Raw genomic sequence first — 23,833 nt, 5'->3', positions numbered from 1 at the left:
AATTGCAGTCCCGTTCCACAGTACCTCCTCCTCCTTTCCTGCAGAAAGCAGGGGAAAAACTTCTCCCATTTTAATTGCCATAATAGTAAAACAATTTTTTGCCCCTCTACCCTGAAACTTTCCCAGTCCTAACACTGATCAACTTCACTAGAACTTTTAAGACCCCAAGTTCTGGTAAAGAAAAACAACCTCCCAAAGATGTTACAGACCTAATACTGCTCTTAAGATGGACCCCCTCTGTGTAGCATTAGCCTGGTTGCTCAGACACCCTAATTGTATCTCATAGATCCAACGTCTAAAACAAAAAGGCTTACCTCATGTGAACACTGAAAACAAAGGGGAACTTAAAAGCCAGGACCTTCCTTGCAGCTTCCCAGGATGGGCGTGGGTTGTTTCAGCCTCTGGAATATTTCCTATCTACAAAAGCCAAGTCTGCCATATTCGCTTTTATTCATAGAAAAGATTTGTCTTCCTAAAATTGATAGCAGGAAACCTTTAATGAAGTTTACTTATCCAGTTTTAATGGGGTCTTTTAATGAAAGCTTCAATTCACATGTGAACACAGCTAGTTAAAGCACAGCACAGCAGGCTTATAAGTTTAAATTCCTGCAGACTTTATTAGAATCACATGGAGGGCTGCCTCAAAAGTTTTCCCTTTTAAGACCACCTTTAATCTTTAGAGTATACTTTGGCCAAGGCAGGGGAGGGGAAATTAGTCTAGAGCCCAACTTTCTTATTAGCTTTTTTCCATTTTACAACCATGGAACTACTATACATTCATCACCACTTGAGGCCTAAGGCCCAGAACACTCTATAGCAGTATCTTTTAACAAAATGAGCACTTAAGGAAAGCATCAGATTAGGAGTAAGAGTTAATTCAGTAGTTTCTCTGCCATGCATTTCTCAACATGCACTTCTGAGTAGTATTCTTCCATGCGTAACAGTAGCAGGATGGGCAAGAATGAAACTCAAGAGCGTTGAATAGGCTAGTCTATTATATCCCACAGAAACTTCAAGGAATCACCCCCACCAAGCTACCCAAGATCAAACAATAGGCCATCTTTAACCCTAGATTATTTGAACAAATCGTTATTAACGCACACTTCTCCAACACATTTATTTCTTTAAAGGAATGGATTTTGAAGAGAAAAAACATGGGGCAGAGAGGTATGGAATAGAAAATAAATACAAATGTAAGCTGTTTTGCTAATTGCTTTATAACCACAACAAACTAGTACAGAGAATGCCCTGTACAAAACAACACAATAAAGATCGAGGTGTTCCCTTAGGCAAGGCTGAAGGTTTCAGTCTCTGGTATTTGGATAGGCTGCAGTCCTTGTTTTTGGATGGATCACTGCGTGTGTGGCACAGTCCATGCTTTTAACCAGATTTAAACAGGAGAATGGCCACTTGGCCCAGGTAGAAGTAGATGAAGTGTTTGGTTTCATGTGTCACATAACTACCGAAGTTCCTCCCCACGATGCAGTGCCAGGTGGGGTTGTACTTCTTGTCAAACTCCTGGGGGGAAGGGGAGGAGAAAAAGAACACAGAATTTTAGTGCTAAACCAGAGGTCAGAGTTTGCCTCCTAGATAAGCAGAGCAGAAAGAAGGAACGTCAGCATCTGCAAATTCTTAGAATGAAAGAATGTTCCTCAGCTCCAAATCGCCTACATGGTGCATTAATGCAAACATACTTGCAATTTGAGCTAAGCTGGGAATGGGGGCTGGGGAGGTAAAAGTCAGAAAGGGCAGCCTCAGAGACAGAGCGCTTTGTTATCATGGCAATTACACCTTCATAACTTCTAGAATATTCTTATTCATTAACAGCAGGTGACATTAGTTCTAGTTTATCCTCTAGTTTTTAAACAGAGCCAAACTATCCTCCTACTGTACGACATGCACCTACAAAAGCCAAGAAAACAGTAAATATTTAGCTCAAAATACCCCCATTATAACTCATTTCAGTATTATTGAAAACAAAAGACTTCCAAAAGAACAAAGCTTGAATGAGCTTCTAAACCACTGTGGATCAAAATTTAAACGGACAAGACACTTGGCACTCCACTGTCCCTATAAAAAGAATGCTGGAAGCAGAACCTGACAGCTACCTGGGCAAATTTTATCTTTACTGTCAATAGCCCTTCTTCCCACATCTATCCTGATAGTGCTCATCTACCACCTGGTCCTCAAGGAGAGCAAATTGCAGTAACAACTTTTCCCTATTTTCCCCACCCCCAGAGGCTCTAGGCTTCACTGGGTAGCTCTAGGCAGGGGCCAAAGCTAGTCCTTCTCTATGAAAGTACTACAAGTCTCTGGTGAGTTAAGCAAAATTTGGCTACTATTGTATTGTACACAGCAAGAACGTCTTTTAGATTAAGGGGAATAAAATTCTTACAAACTAGACCAACGCACTGCTGCTGCCTTTGTCAAAAAGGTATTTATTTCTGCTCCATCTTAAGTCTTTCATCTTCTCATTCTCGACTGGAACCCTCCCACGGCTTAGGCTGCCAGCTTCCTTCCCTTCTAGAAAACATAGCTCGAGAAGTTGGCAGGCCTGCCAGCTTTCTACAGACTGCCATTTACCAATCCCCCAACCTAGTACCCAGCCATCACTACCACCCACTTTCCCTCAACTGCCGACTGACTCCCCACTGAAGGCTGGCAAGATCTCCCTTCGGCCCTGCTGGAAACACCCACGCAGCTCCCCCCTCTCGAGCACCCAGATGGATCCTGGGCGCAGCAATCATGCAGAAGGGGGAACCGCTGCTGCCTGATCCTAGAAACCGTTACTAGGTGGCGCTTTCCCCGTGGAGCTGGGTAATTAAAAAAAAAAAAAAAAAAAAAACTTCGAGCGCTGAGGGGCCGATCTTCAAGAGAAGCGCAAAATTCATTTGCGTCCTTTTCTGGAAACCTCTACACCCGCGCTACTTTGCGTGCCCCCCCCCAAGTATCTCTGCCATTGCTCGGGGGACGCAGGATCGAAGAGAAGGAACTAAGTTGTGACTCGCCCCAGCTGAGCGCAAACCGCCCGAAACCCCACGCCCGCGCCCTGTCCTCACCTTCTTGATATGGGCCGCAATGTCCTTCTCTATATTATACTTCTCCAATGCCTGAGTAGCACACTCCACCGAGTCTTGTTGCATCTCCTCCGACATATCGGCATTTTTGATCACGGCCTTTCGGTCACACATGGTTACCTGGGGGGCGAGGCCCGGGCAAAGGGTGAGGAGTTGGGGTATGGGCTGCGCCTGCGAGGCGCCAGCTTCCCCGGGCCGCTCCGCCCGCCCCACGCCACCCCGGGACGACCCCCCACCCCACTTCTCAGGAAGCGCGGGCCGCGCGGACCGAACGGCGGGATAAGTCCGGCAGGGGACGAAGCCAGATAGTGGAACCCCCCCGAGTCTCTCACCAAAGAGCAGGGGCTGGCCGACTGCAACGGTCTCCTGGGGGAGGGGCTGGCGAGGCTCAGACCCGTCGAGGTAAGCGGTCCTGACTAAAGCCGTGGCGCATCTATGGAGCCCCACGCCACCCGCCGCCGCCTAGTACCTAAGCCCCGCCCTGCTCCCGCCGGCCCCGCCCCTCACCGAACGTCCCTATTGGCTTGACACAGCCCCCGGAACTCTCCCATTGGCCCATGGACTCAATGGTTCCCTCAGGATCTTTCTCTCGCATTTTGTTGCAGACCACAATGCACCGCTCTCGGCGTCGGTTGCCCCGGCAATGGGCCGCACGAGATGAGGCCAAACACCCCGAAGGTGGTGCTGGGGTGGGGTCGCGAGGACCGCCCAGCGGCTAGAGAGGTGCGAAGGAAGCTTCCGCCCAGGTCAAGAGAAGTGATTCCAAATTTACGGAGGTTGTCCCAGAGTGTGTTCTCGAATAAGGATTGTCTTTGGAAGTTGGTTATCCTACGTCCCTTCCTCCCATCCCAGGTCGGAAGGATTTACCCTTTCTGAGGTAGCCAATCGCTTCACTAGAAGGGTATCTCTTAAGCAGGGCTGGCTTCGTGGGCAAGTGATCCGTGCAGTCGCAGAAGAGGAGCACCAGGGTTTGGTTTAATGCTCTGCTGTCTCATTTTTGAAATTCGTTTTTTTTTTTTTTAAACAAGGGACGCCACATTTTCATATTGCATTGGGCCATGCAAATTATGCAGCCGGACCTCCTCTGAAATATGGGAGTGGGGGTGTCGGAGGTCCTCAGAAATGGGAGAGGGTTTCCTTATGAATTAAGAGATTATCCCCGAGAGTGGGGTCTCCCTGCTGGGCAATGCAGACCTCATTTAAGGGGGTGGGGGGCCCTCCGGGTGGATTTGGGAGTGCTGATCCCGGTGGTGTGTGTCCAGGGTGGGGCTTCTTGCTCAGATGAGGCAGTCTTTCCTGTGTGGGAGTTTCTTGGTGGGGATTTACCTCTAGGGCGGAGGTGCCCTAATGAATAGAATGGCATCCCTCAGAGGTATTTCCTCTGGTTTAGGGAGACTAACCACTAAGTGTTTAAAAAAGCAAGGACTTGGGGTGGGGTTGGGGAGCAGGATCAGATCTGGATTTAAATATTTAAATCCTAGCCCTGTCATTTTACTAGCTGTTTGAACCTCAGTTTTCTAATCTGAGGGATTAGAAAACAAATCTAATTAGAAAACTAATTTAGTAAAGGGACTAAATATAAAAGGAAACCACTTCATAGGCATGTTGAGAGTATTAAATAAACTAATGCATTTGAAGTTCTCAGCACAACTTGTGGCACATAGTAAGGGCTGGAAGAATCTTACCGATAGCTGTCAATTTATGGAACTGTCCCAAGAGTCATGGCAAGGTTTTGAACAACCAACCCTTAAATGCCTAAAATGTGTTTTTGAACTTCCATAAACAAGTTATCAGTTTAATCATGTAACCAGAAGCTTTCTGTTTACATTTCTGCCTGTTTCTACTTGACCACCCACTCTCATTAATCCAGAGCCCCTTACAATTTGATCAGAGGCACACAATGCCAAAGAGAAACCAGCTGGGAATAATGAGAAACTCGGGTACAACATATGCATATCAATTAAATCAAATTAAGAGACTTTTCCCAGTTTCAGGTTTCCAGTGGTGGGATTATGGGTTGGAGGAGTTAAAGTAGTTCTACACGGAGTCGCTGTTGGGGAAGAAGTTGGATTGGCAACAGGAGTGAGTCTGGGTTAGTGCTTCTACCTGACTTGGATGTATGATTCAGAACTATGGAATCTAATGATGATGCCAGAACCTGAATCTCTCTTGGGGGCCTTTACTTTTCATGTATATAGTTTTAAACCCTCTGATCTATGGCTTGGCCAGCTTCTCCTTGTTTGAACAGAAGGAGCTGAGAGTCGTTAAAGGGGATGAGGTCATAAGAACAGCAGCTGTGTATTGAGTGGTTGCCTATCACCAAGTGCTTGGCATTTACTCAGTTGCTCCTCACAACAGCTGTGCCTGGGACCCCTTTCCTCCCATCTCCCTCCTGGCATAACTTCTGCTCATTTAGATTTGAGCTCAGATGCCTCCTTCCCTAAAGAATCATCTCTACTTACCCCCTACCACCACACTTCAGTTACTCTCTACTGAAGTAACTTTTTTATTTCCTCCATTGTACTTGCCTCATTTATTCCTTCAGAATAAATTCACATGAATTATCTCATGTATTTATTTGCTCAGTTATTGTCTATCTGTCCCTGCCTGTCTTCATCACTGCTGCATCTTCATCATCGAATTCAGCGTCTGCCACATAGCATGCACTGACTTAGATATGCATTGAATTAAGAATTCCAGGTCTTATATCCCCATTTTACAGATTAGGAAATTGACTTTCACAAGGTCAAGCTGTTAATAAAGGAATAAATTCCAGGTCTGGATGACCCTAAAGTCCATTCTCTTAACTTCAATATTACTTTAATACATTTAGCTGAGGAAACAGTGTGCCTTTTTCTTATTAATAACTTTGAAGAAAAGGAGTTTGAAATGGGATGATGTTAAGGTTTTCTAACAGATAAGAGGATTTTGCTCGATAAATGCCTGTAGGTTTTTCTCCATTTGTAGCACCTGCCTTCCCGAGCATCTTCTGTGTTTACTGCTCATCTCAACCAGCTCTTGACCCTAATTATTTTCTTTAAAAGTGAAGGAAGAGGGACTTCCCTGGTGGTCCAGTGGGTAAGACTCCACGCTCCCAATGCAGGGGGCCTAGGTTTGATACCTGATCGGGGAACAAGGTCCCGCATGCAGACGGCAACCAAGAAGTCCACATGCCACAACGAAGATCCCACACACAGCAACTAAGACCCGGCACAGCATAAATAAATAAATAAATAAAAAATTTTTTTTAAAAAGTGGGACTTCCCTGGTGGCACAGTGGTTAAGAATCCGTCTGCCAATGCAGGGGACATGGGTTCGATCCCTGGTCTGGGAAGATCCCACATGCCATGGAACAACTAAGCCACTGCGCCACAACTACTGAGCCTGCAAGCCTAGAGCCCATGCTCCGCAACAAAAAGAAGCCACTGCAATGAGAAGCCCGCACACCGCAGCGAAGGGTAGCCCCCACTCATCGCAACTAGAGAAAGCCTGCACGCAGCAACGAAGACCCAATGCAGCCAAAAATAAATAAATAAATCTTTAAAAAGTGAAGGAAGAGCACTATCAAAAACCCATGCTGGGACTTCCCTAGTGGTCCACAGGTTAAGACTTCGTGTTCCCAGGCTTCCCCGGTGGCGCAGTGGTTAAGAATCGCCTGCCAATGCAGGGAACACAGGTCCGAGCCCTGGTCCAGGAAGATCCCACATGCCACAGAGCAAGTAAGCCCGTGCAACACAACTACTGAGCCTGCGCTCTAGAGCCTATGAGCCACAAGTATTGAGCCCATGTGCCACAACTACTGAAGCCCGCACGCCTAGAGCCCGTGCTCCGCGACAAGAGAAGCCACTGCAATGAGAAGCCCGTGCACCACAACAAAGAGCAGCCCCTGCTCGCAGCAACTAGAGAAAGCCCGCGTGCAGCAACGAAGACCTAACACAGCCATAAATAAATAAATAAATAAATAAATAAAATAATTAAATAAAATAATAAAGACTTCGTGTTCCCAATGCAGGGGGCCTGGGTTCGATCCCTGGTTGGGGAACGAGAGCCCACATGCCGCAACTAAAAGATCCCGTGTGCCGCAACTAAAGATCACGCATGCCCCAACAAAGATCCTGCACGCGGCAACTAAGACCTGACGCAGCCAAATAAATAATAAATATTAAAAAAAAAAAAAAAGAAACTCATGCTTTTCTGGCCTGTGTTTAACCCCAAGAGACCTTTTAGGGATATTATTTCTAGGAACCAACGGCCTTTTTCATTCTGTTACCACTTATTTTTGCAGAATCATTTCTCATTTCCTATCTGCTTATCGCACAGTGAGGCAGGAAATAAATATCCCCTAGTTGTAAATGAAATGTTCTGTGCAGGATTTGGATGCTTGAAATATATACCCAGAGTCAGTTACAGCCCCATCCTCAAGGAGTTTCTAGTCAACAGTAACCTAATCTTTCCAATATCATGGGTTTGGGGGTTTGAAAGGGCTTTAGAAGTACAGAAGCCCAGCAGGTAACATTAATGAGTGAGGTGAGGTAGGTGGTACAATAGGGAGTGGAGGGGACTGTGGCAAATAGAAAAGCCCTTTTTAAAAAAAATTATTTATTTATTTATTTTGGGCTGCATTGGGTCTTCGTTGCTGCACGCAGCCTTTCTCTAGTTGTGGCGAGCGGGCTCTAGAGCACAGGCGCAGTAGTTGTGGCGCACGGGCTTAGTTGCTCTGTGGCATGTGGGATCTTCCTGGACCAGGGCTTGAACCCATGTCCCGTGCATTGGCAGGTGGATTCTTAAGCACTGCACCACCAAGGAAGTCCCTAGAAAAGCCCTTTAAAAGGTGCCAGGCAGATGTTGCCATTTGGGATTGTTGACCCAGTGTTGCTAAAATCATCTGATTTTCAAGAGAGACCAGAAATCTGAATTATTTTTATGGGAAATATCATCATTTTAATGTTGGTCACAAATTCATTTCTTAAAACACAGTGCAGTCTAGATATGGCCTATGGGCCTCCAGTTGGCAACCTTTTATTCCGCTGAATACTCTCTTTTTGTAACCAGAAGACAGACTCAAAGAAGTATAATAAAACGTATATATATATGTATTTGGTCTTTGTCCAAAGATCCAGGCACAGAGCTCTTAAACCCTTGAAATTATTTGAGTTATAAGAGCATCTTTTGTTATCATAATGAGTCCCTATCAACTACGCTGGAGTTTAGGTAACGAGGTGACTCTTTGGGGGGAAGGAGGCAAGATGCCTTCAGATATACAGATAGTTTCATATATCTAGATAGCTGGTCATCAGAGGAAACAACCATATGATTAGAGGGTTGAAACTTTCAGCCCCCTTTTCCTACCCATGTCCCCTTCCCCTACCTTCCCCATCTCCTGACCTCCTGGGAGGGGAGAGGGGCTGGAGATTGAGTTCAATCACCAGTGGCCATGCCCATGTAACAAATTCTCCATAAAAACTCCAAAGCCATAAAGTGCTGTGCAGGTGGTGCACCCTGAGAGGACACTGAAACTCTGCACCACCCTACCCCCCAATACCTTGCCTTATGCATCTCCTCCATTTGGCTGTTCCTGAGTTGCATCCTTTATAATAAATCTGTAATAGTAAGTAGAGAGTACTTTTCTAAGTTCTGTGAGTCATTCTAGAGAATTATCAAGCCTGAGGAAGTGGTTGTGGGAACCCAAATTTGTAGTCAGCTGGGCACAGTGAGGGTAACCTGGGCACCCCATTTGCAGCTGGCACCTGAAGTGGGGGCAGTCTTGTGGGTCTGTGCCTTTAGCCTGTGGGTCTGTGCTAACTCTGGGAGTCAGCGTCAGAACTGAATTGTTAGACACCCAGTGGATGTTGGAGAATTGATGTGGAAAAATAAGTATTTGGTGTTAGAAAAACAAACAAACAAACATAGTATCAGAAGTGATGTCATGGAATTCCGTGGTGGTCTAGTGGTCAGGATTCCGAGCTCTCACTGCTGAGGGCGTGGGTTCAATCCCTAGTTGGGGAACTAAGATCCTGCAAGCTGTGCGGCTCAGCAAAAAAAAAAAAAAAAAAAAAAAAGTTGTCAGAAAAGCAACCACAGCAGACGGGAAAGGACCTGCCTGTGATTACACAGCGTGTTAGTTATGGAACCAGATTTCTAAGATCCTGGTCTGTTTGACTCCAAATCTAGTGCTCTTTCCATCACCTCAGACAAGTTGGCTTTACCCTTGGGTGCTGGGGATTTCACACTTTCTGGGCCTGAATGGAGCATGGCCTATGCTTGCTACTTGGCACATGGTGTTTGCTGAATAAATGAATGGGTATGGCACCAAAATGCTTGCACTTAGATCTGCATGAGGACAGTATCTGGTGTAGTTTTGATTGGCAGCAGGGAGGGTTCATCTCATCATAGGCACTAGGGGAATTCCATGGGAAGGTAAGAAAGTGGAGACGCAACAGCATTTTTGGTTGATCAGAACCATGCCATCAACGTAGAGAGCCCAAGAATAGGTCATTTCCAGGGTCCTCTGGAAATTCAGATGACGCTAGAGTAAACCCACTATGACTCCACCAAGAAGAAACCCCAGAGACATTTCCTAAATCATCCTCATGATTTTTGCCATACCCGCACCCTACCTCTACTGTTATTTCTTCAATATTTTTCTTTAATTAAACTCCCTATTTTTAATAAGTATTTTTAAAAGGCCAATTTATATTATTACCATAAACAGAAAACTAGTCTCATTCATCATAAATAGAAGGTAACCATAAAATATAAACAAATACTATAATATAAAACGTTTTGTCCTCATATTGCTAAACTGATCTGGGACCCCGCCAGTGATATGTGTCCCACACTTGGGAAACGCTGCCCTAGCAGAGGGTTCTTAAAGGGGGTCCGGTAGATGGATTGCGAAGGTTTTACAAGTCCCCAGGAATTATGCACAAGATGTGTGTTGTGCTCACAGGCATTTTTTCAGGGAGAGGATCTATACCTTTCATCAGAGGCACAAAGGGATTCAGAACCCAAGGAGGATAAAGAACAATTGCTCTAGAATAACCTATACTCTTGGAATGAATGCAAGATTCCCTCACCAGGTCCCACTGAACTGGCCCATCAATTGGGTTCTGTAGCATCACATGTCTGGGCAACTCACTATATTCCACTCCTAGCTGCTAAGTTTTCTTGAGAACCCTTCTGAGCCTGAAAACATGCATTTTCTATTCTTATTACTGGAAATCATCATTAGAGGGAGGCAAAGCTTCTGAGATCATAGGCTTTGGAATGAGACAGACTTGGGAAGAACCTAAGTTGTGTGCCCTCCTACGAGTTAGCCTCTCAGAGGTATAGGTTCCTGATTTTTAAATGGAGATAATACCTTCATTGTAGGGTGGTGGCAAGGTTTATATTAAATAATGCATCTAAAGACCTAGCCAGGGACTTCCCTGGTGGTCCAGTGGTTAAGACTCCATGCTTCCACTGCAGGGGGCACGGGTTCGATCCCTGGTCGGGGAACTAAGATCCTGCATGCCGTGCGGTGCAGCCCAAAAAAAAAAAGACCTAGCCAAGGTCCAAAAGATGGTAGCTACTGCTGTTATGTACTGAGAACTTACTATGTGCTAAGCATTTGGGACACATTATCTCCTTGACTTCTCACAACTCTATAAGGTGGATGTTAAGAGCTGTTGATCTCTCCATTACACAGATGAGGAAAAATGAGGTGCGGAGAGGTGAGGTCCCTTGCCTAAAGTCACATTGCTAGGAAATGACAAGGCTGGAATTTGAACCCTGCTCTGTCTGACTGTACAGTCCCACGTGGTAGATGAAACCTCTGAGCTGCCTCACCTCCCCAGACAAAGGGAGATGATGTGTGTCCCCAGAGACTCTCAGCATCCGTGGCTCCTGCTGGGAGCTCCCTAAATATATGTTGGACGGATGGATGAATGGATGGATAGATGAATGGATGGATAGATGGACTGAAGAAAGAATGGATTTTTCAAACTAATTCAGAGTTGTTTCCTCTCAAATTTGACCCCAGATTGGTCCTTGACTGTCTTGATCTTCTCTGAACAAATTCTTTGTACTTTAGCCATCAGACTTTCCCAGGGCCCTCAGAAAGCCCTTTGGATTTGTTCACAAGCACACTGAGGGATTTCTTGCAGGGACTGGAGGTCCCAAAACAAGCTAGAAAAAGCCATAGCCTGCACCCTGCCACTGGCCCAGGACTGCACTGTTCCCAGCCCTGCCCAGCAATCACTTTCCAAGATTTTCTGGGACCTCAAGCGCTTTCTTGGACCATGAGTTCTGTCACCAACCTAGCAGCTCCAGCCCTCCCTTACCTGAAAGGAAGTGTGAGGAATGTGACCTTGCAGTCCCCAGGGTTGATTCAAGAACTCCTGTACAGAAAGGAGAGGCTCAGTGGGAGAGTGTGCAAGGCCTTGGTCTGAATCTAGAAGCTTTCTTCCTATGGAGAAGGGCTGGCACTAGCCCGGGGCTGGCAGGGGAACTGAGCTGTGGAGCCAAGTACTGTACTGCAGTGCAGGGAGAGTGAGGCCAGACAGACTGGGACAACTCAGGGAAGAAAAAGCTTCCCTCTGGCCCATAGCCAAGCTTCGCCTGAATGGACAGATACCTCCGAAGCCTGATTGCTCAGCCCCCTGTCCGGGGGGGCAGCAGATAAATTCAGGCACGTCCAGAGAGGCCTAGTGGGCCCCCCTCAGCTCCCAATCAGTAAGCAGAAAACCCAGAGTAGAGGCTAAAAGTACAGACTTTGAAGCCAGGCGGACCTGGGTGTGCGGCCTTACCCTGCCCCTACTAAGGTGTCTGACCCTAGGTAAGTGACTCTACCTCTCTGAGCCTCAGTTTCCTCACCTGTAAAATGGGGATTGTAATAGTCCTTGTTTCTCAAGGACAATTTGGAGATTGAGATGGTGCATATAAAGTAGGTGGTATAGGACTTGGCACATGGCAAAGGTCAATGATACTGGCTACCAATTATCATTAATGGTACCCTAAACCAGGATTCTTAAACCTCAGAACCAACGTTTTGGACCAGAAAGTTTTCTGTTGGGGGACTGTTCTGTGCGTTGAAGGATGTTTAACAGCATCCCTAGCCTCTAACCACTGGATGCCAATTGCACCGCACACCCAGTTATTAACCAAAAATGTCTCCAGACAGGGAATTCCCTAGCAGTCCAGTGGTTAGGACTCTGCACTCTCACTGCTGAGGGCCCAGGTTCAATCACTGGTTGGGGAACTTAGAGCCCACGGCCAAAGATAAATAAATAAATAAAAGTCTGCAGACAGCATCAAATGTCCGCTGGAGGGTGAAATTGCCCCCTAGTTGAGAACCAGTGCCCTAAATAATCTAGGATGGGACCTCCCTGGCGGTCCAGTGGTTAGGACTCAGCGCTCTCACTGCTGAGGACGCGGGTTCAATCCCTAGTCGGGGGATTAAGATCATACAAGCCAAGCGGTGTGGCCAAAAAATAAATAAATAAATAATCTAGGTTGAGTCTGAATGCCACAGATCCCAAACTCACAGCCCTGTGTAAGGACCACAAGGCAGGCGGGCTTACTTACAGACAAAGGGATGGGATGTCCAACAATTACAGAACAAGTTCCCTCCTGCATAGACTATGAGGCAGGACTTGAGTCTGCTCTAGGAGCCCCCTCTGACTCACTAGGTGACCTTGCTGTCACTCTTTAATTATATGCAAAGTGGCCCCAAGTTAAATCTCAATTATTCTAGGGCCCCAGACAAAGGAACAAGCAGTTGGTATCTGATTTCTGGCATCTCCATTCTTATTCACTGACTGGAAGAAAACCTGACTCTCCAGAACTCAAGAGTTCATTCAGACCTTCATTCATGATTGCTGAGAGAGAACCAGGTGCCAGTCACTGTTCTGGATGCTGGGGATTGTGACATTATGATTTAGTTAAGAAATATATATTATAAACATATTTTATATATTTATATATTTATATATATATATATATATATATATATATATATATATATATATATCTTGTTATATATAAATATAACAAGAGCAATGGAAGCATCTTTTGTTATAACATTTGGTCTCTTGTCCTCAGTTCCTGAAATCACTTCAGAGCTATAAAGGTGAAATGAGTGTTTTGTTATTCATAACAAGCCCCTTCCCACTACAACTGGGTTTCTGCTGATGAGCTGACTTTTGGAAAGCACCTAAGGTGGGGCTGGTTGTCAGTGGAGCCAACCATGAGATTAAAGGCTTAGAACGTTCAGTCCCACCCCTGGCCCCTGAGGTGGGAAGAGGGGCTGGAGAGTGAGTTCAATTACCAATGACCAATGATTTAATCAACCATGCCTATGTAATAAAGCCTCCATAAAAACCCAAAAGGACAGGGTTCAGAGAGCTTCCAGGTTGGTGAACACATGGAGGTTCAGGAAGGGCGGTGTGCTGCAGAAGACACGGAAGCCCCCCCACCCTTTCCCCATACCTTGTGTCTCTCCCATCTGGCTGTTCCTGAGTTACAGCCTTTCATAATAAACCAGTGATTTAAAGCAATTATACTCCAATAAAGATGTTTAAAACAAACAAACAGTGATTTAGTACGTAAAATGTTTCTCTGAGTTCTGTGAGCTGCTCTAGCAAATTAATTGAACTCAAGGAGGGGGCCGTGGGCACCTCTGACTTATAGCCAGTTGGTCAAAAGTACAACCTGGGCTTGCAACTGGCATCTTAAGTGGGGGGAGGGGCAGTCTTGTAGGACTGAACCCTTGACAGTGGACTCTGATGTCATCTCCAGGTAGATGGTGTCAGAACTGAGTTGAATTGTAGGACACCCAGCTGGTGTCCAGAGAATTGCTTGTTGGTATGAGGGAAACTCCATCATAATTGGTGACCAGAACCCTACTAGGGATCCACAAGAGAACAAAACAGGCAAAATCCCTTCTTCATGGAACTTATATTCTAAAACGAGGATAAAGATAATAAACAAGCAAAAATATGTCTGACCCTGCTAAGTTCAATGGATAAAAATAGACTAAGGGAACCAAAGGGGACAGAGTGAGAGATCTTGTCTTAAATAGAGGTTTCCAGGCAGGTCTCTCTGAGAAGGTGCCATTTGAGCCAAGCCTTGATGACCTGGCTATTGGGTGGAGGATAGAGTGTGGGGAAGCCAGTGGGAGCAGAGAGGCCAGGAGGAGGCTACTGCAACAGTCCAGGTGAGAGGTGATGGTGGCCTGGACCAGGACGGTAGCAGCAGCGGTAGGATGAGAGGTGGTTGGATTCTGGATATATTCTGGAGGTGGAACTGACAGATTGGCTGATTAATTGAATGCAGGGTGTGGGGGAAAGAGAGGAGTTAAGCATGACTCCAAGACTTGTGGCCTGAACAATGGGAAGAATGGATTGAGATAGGGAAGGCTGGCCAAAAGAGAAACAAAAAGTTGTTTTGGCTATGTTAGTTTGAGATGCCTATTAGACATTCCAAGTGGAGATGTCAAATATGCAGTTGGAAAAAAAAATGCAGTTGGATATATGAGTTCTGGGAAGAGGTCCAGGTTAGACCTATAATTTGGGGAGTCATCAGATTATAGATGACACTTAAAGCCATGGGACTTGATGAGATCACCACCAATGGGAGGAGTACGTGCAGATATAAGAGGTAATGCTTATTCAGCTAGCAACATTCTCTGAGCTTTCACTGTGCGCCAGGCCCCGAGCTAGGTGCTAGGTACAGAGATGTACCTCCCTCAGCACCTGCCGAAGAAAAGCTCCATTACTTATTTAATTTTTTCTTGCCTAAGTGCTTTGGCCAATTAGAGGATAAACACTGAGAGTTCCTGCCCTGTGTCTTAGTCACTTGTTCATTATTTCAAGAGATACTTATTGAGCACCTACTTGGTACAAGGCCCCCATCTAGGCACTAGGGACATGAAAGGGAGCAACTCAGACCTGGCTCCTGTCCTCATGGAGTTTACGTTTTGTGTGTAGAGGAAGTGGACACTGAATGAGATGCACATGGTATTTTGTTGTAGGAGCCTGAACAGACTAAGACACTTCCCATTCACTCTCCAGTCCATTCCACCAAAGCAGCTTATCAAGGTTACCAGTGACCACCACGCTGCTAAATCCAGTGGCCAGTTCTCAGCGTCCTTCATTGATGTACTTGTCACAGTTGCTCTCCTCCTCTCTGAAGCTCATTCTTCGCTTGGCTTCCAGTATCCCCAGGACTCTCCCTCTTCTCCTGGCTCACTGGCTGCTCCTCCTCAGCTTCATCTGCTTGCTCCACCTCTTCTCCCTGGCCTCTAAAGGAAGAAGTGTTCCAGGCCTCAGTCTTTGGACCACTTCTCATAGTTTCCATTTTCAAGGCTTTGAATAACACCTCCATGCTCATGACTCCTGTCTTGGTCTGTTCAGGATGCTGTCACAGAATATTATATAGACTGGGTGGCTTATAAACAATAGACATTTAGTTCTCACAGTTCTGGAGACTGGAAGTCCAAGATCAGGGTGCCAGCATGGGCAGGTTCAGGTGAGGGCCCACTTCCTGGTTCATAGATGGCCATCTTCTCTCTGTGTCCTCACATGGTAGAGGGGGTGAGGGAGCTCTCTGAGGCCTCTTCTGTAAGGGCCCTAATCCTATTCATGACCTAATTATCTCCCCAAAGCCTCACCTCTTAATACTATCACATTGGTGGTTAGGTTCCAACATATGAATTTTGGGGGATAAACAGTCTATAGGAACCCCAAATTTATAGTCAGCCTGGAAGAAGTGTGGGTAGACTGGTAACCCCATTTTCAGCTGGCATCTGAACTGAGGGTAAGTCTTATGGGACTAAGCCCTTAACCTGTGGGGGTCTGCACTAACTCTGGGTAGTTGTGAATTGTTGGACACAGAGTTGGCATTGGAAAATTGGAGAACTGGTGTGGAAAAACGACACATTTGGTGTCAGAGGTGGTGTCAAAAAAAGACACCGCAGGTAGTCCCTGGGTATCAGCACAGTGCTACAGATATAGATTTCAATAAATATAAAAATTATAAGCCACAAATAGGAGAAAAGAAGAAAAAAGATGTGAATAAACAGAAAGTGATACCAAACTTCTGGGTGGGAGGGCCAAATACAGCAAGAATGGAAAAATTTTCCCCATGTAAATTTATAGATATAACACCATTCCAATGAAAAAAACTAGAAGATGCCATATAGAACTTGATAGAAAGATTCTAGAATGTGCTTAGACAAATCAACTGGCAAAAATACTGAGGGAATGAAAGGAGCAGTAGGGGACACCTAGGCCTTTCCGAGGTACAAACTGGGAGGAAAGTTCTAGGCTGGGGTCACACAGGTCTTGGCATCACTGAATACTAACTTACTAAGTCAGGGACCTGAAGGCCAAGGAGGATTTGGTCAGGCTAAAGACTGGGGAGGCAGAGGTGGAGAAATCAATGTTCCAAGGAGAAGAACTAGCCCCTGCAAGACGCGGTACAGGCTTTCAGACACAGCAGATCCTGGAGAAGCTGGCAATCTGGGAGTAATGGGAGATGAGGGAGAGACTGGTGAAGGCAAATCACAAAGGCCAAGATAAAGGGATGCAGACGGGGTTCTCTCTGGGAGGCAGACACTGTCCCCTCCACCGCTGGCACCCTAGCATCTAGCGCAGTGCCAACAGTAGGCATTCCATAAATATCTCGCACATCTTTTCATAACCAAGTATAGGGACTTGCTCTTTTTCACATCTGCATGGTATTCAGAACTGCACGTTTCCCATGTAGCAAGTCCCCTCTGGGTGGACCTCGAGGATGCTTCCAGTTCCTTAGGGAATTATAGTTGTTAATAAACATCCTAGCATTTTGAATACAGCACCCCCTGCGGCCCTTCTTCCTCAGGCCCAGGAGGGATCGCTGGATTTCTGCTTGGTTCTCTTCTGCTTTCCTTCTGGCTTCCAAACAAGCACCCTTTTGCTTTGCACAGCTCCCCTAGGAGACTGTGAGACTATATTCCCCTCAGGCTCTCCCCTCCCTCCAGCCTATCTCATCCCCTTTACAATCATCCTAGTCAGGGATATACAATAAACATTTGTATGAGCAGCTGAAATATTTAGGATTTACATGTATAATCTAACCCAGCCAGGCTCTGATTTACATTAGGGCTTCTCACCCTAAGTCACTGGCAGCTGTAGAGTGAGAAAGAAAGAACACTCCTCAGCCCCACCTAACTGTGCTGAGCTGGGTAGCTTCCCCAAAGCGACAGAAGTCGTCCCAGCTTTCTTTGCACATGCTTTTCCTTCTGCCTGTAATGCTTTTCTTCTCTCCTCATGTACCTGGTTAACACCAGCTGGTACGTCAGGTCTCAGCTCAGAAGCCACTCCCTCCAAGAAGTCTTCCCTGAACACCCCATTCAGCTCTGGGTTAAGAGCTGCAGGAGCACCCATTGCCATTGCCCCTTTGTCTGTGAACAGTGGGGGTCTTGATAACTCTTGTGTCCCTGGCGCCCAGCACAGAGCCAGGCTATTCTGCGGCTCAGTAAATACCCAGTGGAATGAATGAACAAATGTCAAGTGGGCAAGGAGTGGGGAAAACCACCAAAGTCCCAGATGCCACATACACAAGCCTGGGCTTTTAGAGCTGGGGTCAGAGTGTTCCACGAGGGAAAAAACCCTAGTCTCCTGCAGGCACTGTCAAGGAGTGTGCCATGACAAAAAAAACTGGCAGCCCACGAGAAGGAGGGAATAACAAAAGAAACTGGTCCCCAGCTGCCTAGCTCCAGGGAACGTTTGTCAATGTGACATTCACAGAAGCCCTGCACATGTGCTGGCTGAGGGGGAGAGCCAGCCTCAGCCAGACAGAAGGAAATTTAGCTACTGTGCACATGTTAGCACTGGGGGAGGTACAGCTTCGAAGGTTGGGGGTTTGTTTTTGTTTTTGTTTTGTTTTTCACTCTTATAAAATCTGCAGGTACTTCCCATATTTGTTTTTACCTTTAAGGAATGTGTTTACTTTTGAGGTGCTGTTACCAAATTATATCGATGCAGTTCATTTAAAATCTGCTTAGTACAAGATTGAGTGCAAAAGCGTTAGGATTCTATTAAATCAGTGCATCCTCTTGCTGCATCAAAAAACATTATCAGCACTGTTGTTAATCTTTTCACACCCCTTCCACCCTTTGCTTGTGCTTCTGGTTCACTGTGCCATAAAATAAGTTTCCAAGGTATGTGACAGAGTGGAAAATGTTTAGGGAAAAGTTTTGGGTCAAGGGTAAGGAACTTAGGGCTTAGAAAATAAAACTTGGTGAAATTGAGAAGCCCATTTGTCATTTTGTACTTCAGCTCCCTTTTTCTGGAGCTAGAGCTACTCTTCTTTAAGTACTAGTTAAAAAATTAACAGGTGTTTATTAAACACTTACTATGTGCCAACACAACAGGGCTATAAAGGGATTGGTCCTAGTGGTTCTTAACTTTTCTGGGGGGTAGTTTGGGGGGTATAGGTTTACAGACCCTTGAAAATGATAAACTGCACTGTCCTGTATGGTAGCCACTAGCCACATTTGGCTATTAAAATCAAAATTAATTACAGTTAAATACAATTAAAAGTTCGGTTTCTCAGCTGTAGCAGCCACGTTTCAGGTGCTTAAGAGCTACATGTAGCCACATGGGGTTACCATATTGCACTCAGATAGAGAATGTTTCTATCATCATGCAAATTCTATTGGATAGCCCTGCGTGAATATTCTTCCAGAATCAAGACTATCTTGCTCACGTGCAATATTTTGCATCCAACTTTACAACTTTCACAACTTTCAACTTTTACAACTTTCGTGGGGGGGTTGGGAGGGGAGGCAGTGCTTCACTGACCCCTGCAGCCCACGGATGCGAGAAAAAGCAGCCCTGACATGACAAGCTATTTGAGGCCTCCATCTCAAAATACAGCAAGTTGGCAAAAATGAAGCAATGAGGCTGCTACAGCTTCAGCATGCTTACTGCTTTAGATGTACCTCATATGAAACCAGGCCCTCGTGTTCCTACTTGTCTGGCCACATTCAAAGAAACATCAGTTCATTACCCCAAAATAATTGAAAATGTTACCGATTTTCTGCAGTCTCTTAAGAAAACACCAAATAGTCACAATGTACTGCAACTCTTCTTGAATTATCTTTCCCATCTTTCTTCTCTTCTCATCCACCTACACATGGCACTTGCTTCCCTAAAGCTCTCTGCACCCCCTTCCACACTCTCTCCAGATCTCCTAGTTCTGCTGCTGCTTGTCCCCTTCCTCTCCTGCACGGCTCAGTTCTTAATTATGTAGCTCTCCAGAATGTTTCATTTTACTCCATCGCACAAATAAAGTGGCAAAGAATGACAGAAAGCTCCTAGGGTACAGTGGCCAGAAACACATTCCACAGCGACCCAGCCCAAGCCCTCTCTGCCAGCCTGGACCAGTTTCTCTGAGATGACTCATTTTCCCACCGATGGTTTACTCCCCCATCACTTCCTCTTCTGCCCACTGCTCCCAAGGGCCAGGGTCTGGGAGAAGCTCATGACTGAGGCTGGCAGAGAAGAAAACATTTTGCTTGGATGCCAGAGGGGACTGATGTCATAGGGAAAGGGAGGAAACCAGATGGGCAGGTTCGTAGAATGTTTTATCCCCAGTGTTGCTTTATTATTTTTTTTTATTGGGCACTGCCCTACTCCCTAGTAGGGAGTAAATGGCTTGCTGTGGGAAATGCATTAACTCTTCACAGTCTGCCAAGGCCAAAGGCTTCTTTTCAATCTGAAGACAATCCCACTGGTGCCATTCTTATCATCATATTAGGAATGATGAACTTTATTGAGCTCCCATACAGCTTAAGTGAAAGCCCCACCCTGTGGGAAGGGCAGGCCTATCCCACGTATCAGAGGACTCCAGTGCCCATCCACCATCACCTGGTCATGCACCTGGAATTCTGTTCTCGGAGAGAGCACATAGAGCCTAGAGCCATCACACTTCTTATCCTTCCTTCTTACCTCCTCCACACGTATCTGAACTCATCGTTGTTCATCCTCTTGCAGATCAGTTCCTTCTGCTTTATTCCCTGTCTCAGAACGATACCACTGCCTAGCCAGTACCCCAAGCCAGAAACCTGGGAATCGACCTGGACTCCTCCTCCTTCCTCAGCTCCCACGACCAATCTATCTCCAAGTCCTATGATTTTTGTCTTTGGAATATCTCATCTCCTTAGTATCTATCTCTATCACTTTACATCAGACCACTGGCATCTCTTGCTTGGATGACGGCAGTGGTCTCCCCATTGGTGTTTCCCTGCACCCAATCCCATGTTACTTCCCCATGTAACCTACTAGTCAATAGGCCACCCAGGGCTATCCCTGTTCTTACCTATACTCACCTTTGGGCTAATCTGAGCACACTGTCATATCTTCCCGGAACAATATGAATCCAACTCTAAACTCATTAATGGATAATGCAGATTTTTTAATGAAGTCACAGGAGGGGGCTTACACTGCGATTACACAGCAATACTTCCTACACTGACCCTTTAATTATCTCTCCTCTTTCCCCAAGTTTCCCTATAATGGCAGCTGCTGCCACTTCTCTCCCTGACTCTCTTTCCTTTCCCTACTATCCTGCAGTTACCCTCCATTCAAATTAGCTCTCAGTCTCCTCCCCTACTTGTTATCTCCCATCCTGTCAGCTGCCACTTCCTTCTGAGAAGGTCTCATCCCAACATAACTCCTTAAAACCCTTCAATGGCTACTCACTGCCCTCAGTAGAGTCCAAACTCCATAATACGGTCTACTAGGCCTTGCAGGCCCCGGCCTCAGCTCCTTTGCCCTCCATTTTCCTACTTGAACTCTTTGCCCCAGCCATACTGTAGGGAGGTGGGGGTTGCCCCTGGTCTGCCATAATCTCATGATCTGAGCAATTGCTCATGCTGTCCTTTTTGTCTAAAAAGCCTTCTCCTTCCCTACGGTTAACTCCTACTGGTCCCTCAGGGCTCAACCTAAATATCTCCTCCTGGAAGCCTCCCTTATAATCTCTAAAACTGCATTAGGTGGCCTCACAGCAGTTTACCCTTATCACAACTGTGCTCTAAATTGACTGTTTGAATAACAACTTGAATATACACCTTGAGGACAGAATGGTATTACTGCATGCAACCAGGGCCTAAATTATAGCATGTACTTGATGATGTTGAATAACCAGATGAGCAAAAGCTCAAAAGGGTGTCCCTGCTTAGCATCTGTGGCCTTGGTAGAGAATGGAGTCCATGGGCCTCTTTAGCATTAGGCCATAATTTGGGCTTCATTTGGGTTCTAACTTGCAAAGGTTAGTATCTGGGCTCACAGAAACAAAATCCACCTTTGGGGTTCCCTGGATGACGCCTCTTAGCGATTTAGCTGCCTTCCTCCGAATCCAGAAAGGCTGTACTTGTCACATCCCCAGATCTGGGCACATTTTCTAGGCTACATATGAACTTCTTTGGTGATCACAAGCTGCAAGACTTTGCACAAGACGAGTTGTATCATTACTATTTACACCTAGAGTTCTGTTAGGTCACTTAGCTGACTCCACCTCTCTCTCCCTAGGAGACTACCCAACTGTCTCCACCAGCACATTCCAGGCAACAATCACGTAGGAGTGGTAGGACTCAGAGGGTGGTTTTAGTACACCTAAGCACCCCCCCAAATGAGGAGGCATCTGGACTTTAGGATGCCTTTAGGATACATAAGCTCCTACATACTCTGGCCAGGGCTCTTTCCTGCTTGCTTTCTGAAGGCCAGGAAAGAGCAACTAGAAGTTTTACATAATCCAGAATACAACAGATGGTTCTGATTGTTTTATTTTAGAAATAATTTATTTTTTTATTCCAATTATGAAAGTAGTACATGCTAATTACAGACAATTTCATAAACACAGAAAAGCACAAATAAAAATATAGAAATCAGGGAACTTCCCTGGCGGCGCAGTGTTTAGGAATCCGCCTGCCAATGCAGGGGACACAGGTTGGATCCCTGGTCTGGGAAGATCCCACATGCCGCGGAGCAACTAAGCCCGTGCACCACAACTACTGAGACTGCGCTCTAGAGCACCTGAGCCACAAATACTGAGCCTGTGTGCCACAACTAGTGAAGCTCGCGCTCCGAAACAAGAGAAGTCACCACGATGTGAAGCCAGCGCACCGCAATGAAGAGTAGCCCCCGCTCGCCACAACTAGAGAAAGCCGGCGAGCAGCAACGAAGACCCAACGCAGCCAATAAATAAATAAATAAATTTACAAATTAAATATTTGGTTTTATTCTCTTGCTATTGCTAGCACTAACAGAGTTTGTCTTTGTTTCATAACTCCCCCCAACATTTTATTATGAAAGTTTTCAAATATATAGAAAGGTTGAAAGAATGGTACAGTGAACACACTGAATACACCCACCATCTAGATTCTACTAGTTCTACTAGTTAACCCACCTTCTAGTTAACGTTCTACTGTATTTGCTTTCTCATGTATCTACCCATCCATCAATCCACAGAGGTTTTTTTTTTTAAACAAATTTATTTATTTTATTTATTTATTTTTGGCTGCATGGGTCTTCATTGCTGCGCGTGTGGGCTTTCTCTAGTTGCGGAGAGTGGGGGCTACTCTTCGTTGAGGTGCACGCGGGCTTCAGTAGATGTGCTCGCGGGCTCTAGAGAGCAGGCGCACGGGCTTAGTTGCTCCGCGGCATGTGGGATCTTCCCGGACCAGGGCTAGAACCCTAGTCCCCTGCATTGGCAGGCGGATTCTTAACCACTGCGCCACCAGGGAAGCCCCAGAGGTTTCATGTTTAACATGAAAAATCTTTTTAGATCAAGACTCTAGATGCAAGACCTCATTCTTGTAACGTCCCCAGGTTCAATGCTCTGCCCTGAATGTAAATGCATTCAATGGAATGTAAATGTGGAAACGTTCCAAGGTGGGAGTCTACCTGAGCTCCCGAGATTCTGAAGGACTCAGCGCATAGGCTGGAAGCATGGCTCTGGGTTCTAATCCTGACCCCATTATGATACCTCCGTTTTCTCACCTGTAATATTGGAATCTCTCCATACTGCGTGAGGATTAAAAGCACAGTTCGCGGGAAGCACTCTATAGTGACAGTCGCTACAGTTATGATCCTTTTTTTTTTTTTTGGCCACGCCGCGCGGCTTGCAGGATCTTAGTTCCCCGACCAGGGATAGAACCCGTGCCCCTACAGTGGAAGCGCGCGCCAGGGAATTCCCAGTAATGATTCTTTTACTCCCTCCTTGTCTCCGATAAATTTCAAGTCCAGTTATGGAGCCCATCTCAGGTCTCTTACACCCATTTTAATCCACCTAACACCCTCGGTTCTAAGCAACTGTAAAACAGGGACAGGGTGGTCCAGAGGGCTACAGACCTGAGGCCGTCGAGGACTCCTTCAGTCCGCTGCGGGGTCAGCCTGAGCCCCTGGCCGACTTCCTGCGGCTCCCTGCACGCGGAGTGACGGCCCGCGGGGCCCACCCTGAGCGCTACACCCGTGTCACCTCAGCAAATGTTCACAAAACCCTGTGAGGTAGACAGCGCTACAGAGGGAGAAAACTGAGACCCAAGGAGCCTGAGTCACTTGCCCAAGTCGACGCAGCTGGCGAGTGACTTGCCTTCGGGAACTGACTCCAAATCGCCTGACTCCAAGCTCTCTCCCGGTTGTCGCCCCCCGACCCACTTTGCACCTACAGGGGACGCACGCGCACGCGCAGTCGTCGCAGCCGCGTCCCCTTTAAGAGGATTCCTTTTGCCT

General features: G+C 46.2%; 1 protein-coding gene across 2 annotated transcripts; it reads right to left on the bottom strand.

Annotated features, from left to right (window-relative positions):
- Positions 1–1,092: 1,092 nt before the first annotated feature.
- On the bottom strand, positions 1,093–23,801 carry DYNLL1 (dynein light chain LC8-type 1). 2 transcript variants are annotated; one of them, XM_036823929.1, is made up of 3 exons: positions 3,410–3,570; positions 3,060–3,197; positions 1,093–1,518 (listed from the first exon to the last, which is right to left on the bottom strand). In XM_036823929.1, the coding sequence occupies exons 2-3, from the start codon at positions 3,189–3,191 to the stop codon at positions 1,381–1,383; spliced, it is 270 nt and encodes an 89-aa protein (XP_036679824.1). In that variant the 5' UTR covers positions 3,192–3,197; positions 3,410–3,570; the 3' UTR covers positions 1,093–1,380. The 2 variants fall into 2 exon arrangements, with proteins under 2 accessions (XP_036679824.1, XP_036679825.1); XM_036823930.1 differs by lacking the exon at positions 3,410–3,570 and adding an exon at positions 23,694–23,801 and having other exon boundaries at positions 1,200–1,518.
- Positions 23,802–23,833: the final 32 nt, after the last annotated feature.

The sequence above is a fragment of the Balaenoptera musculus genome, chromosome 14, assembly GCF_009873245.2.
Source record: "Balaenoptera musculus isolate JJ_BM4_2016_0621 chromosome 14, mBalMus1.pri.v3, whole genome shotgun sequence".
Classification (NCBI taxonomy): domain Eukaryota; kingdom Metazoa; phylum Chordata; class Mammalia; order Artiodactyla; family Balaenopteridae; genus Balaenoptera; species Balaenoptera musculus.
This window is presented reverse-complemented; position numbering and strand designations above follow the sequence as displayed.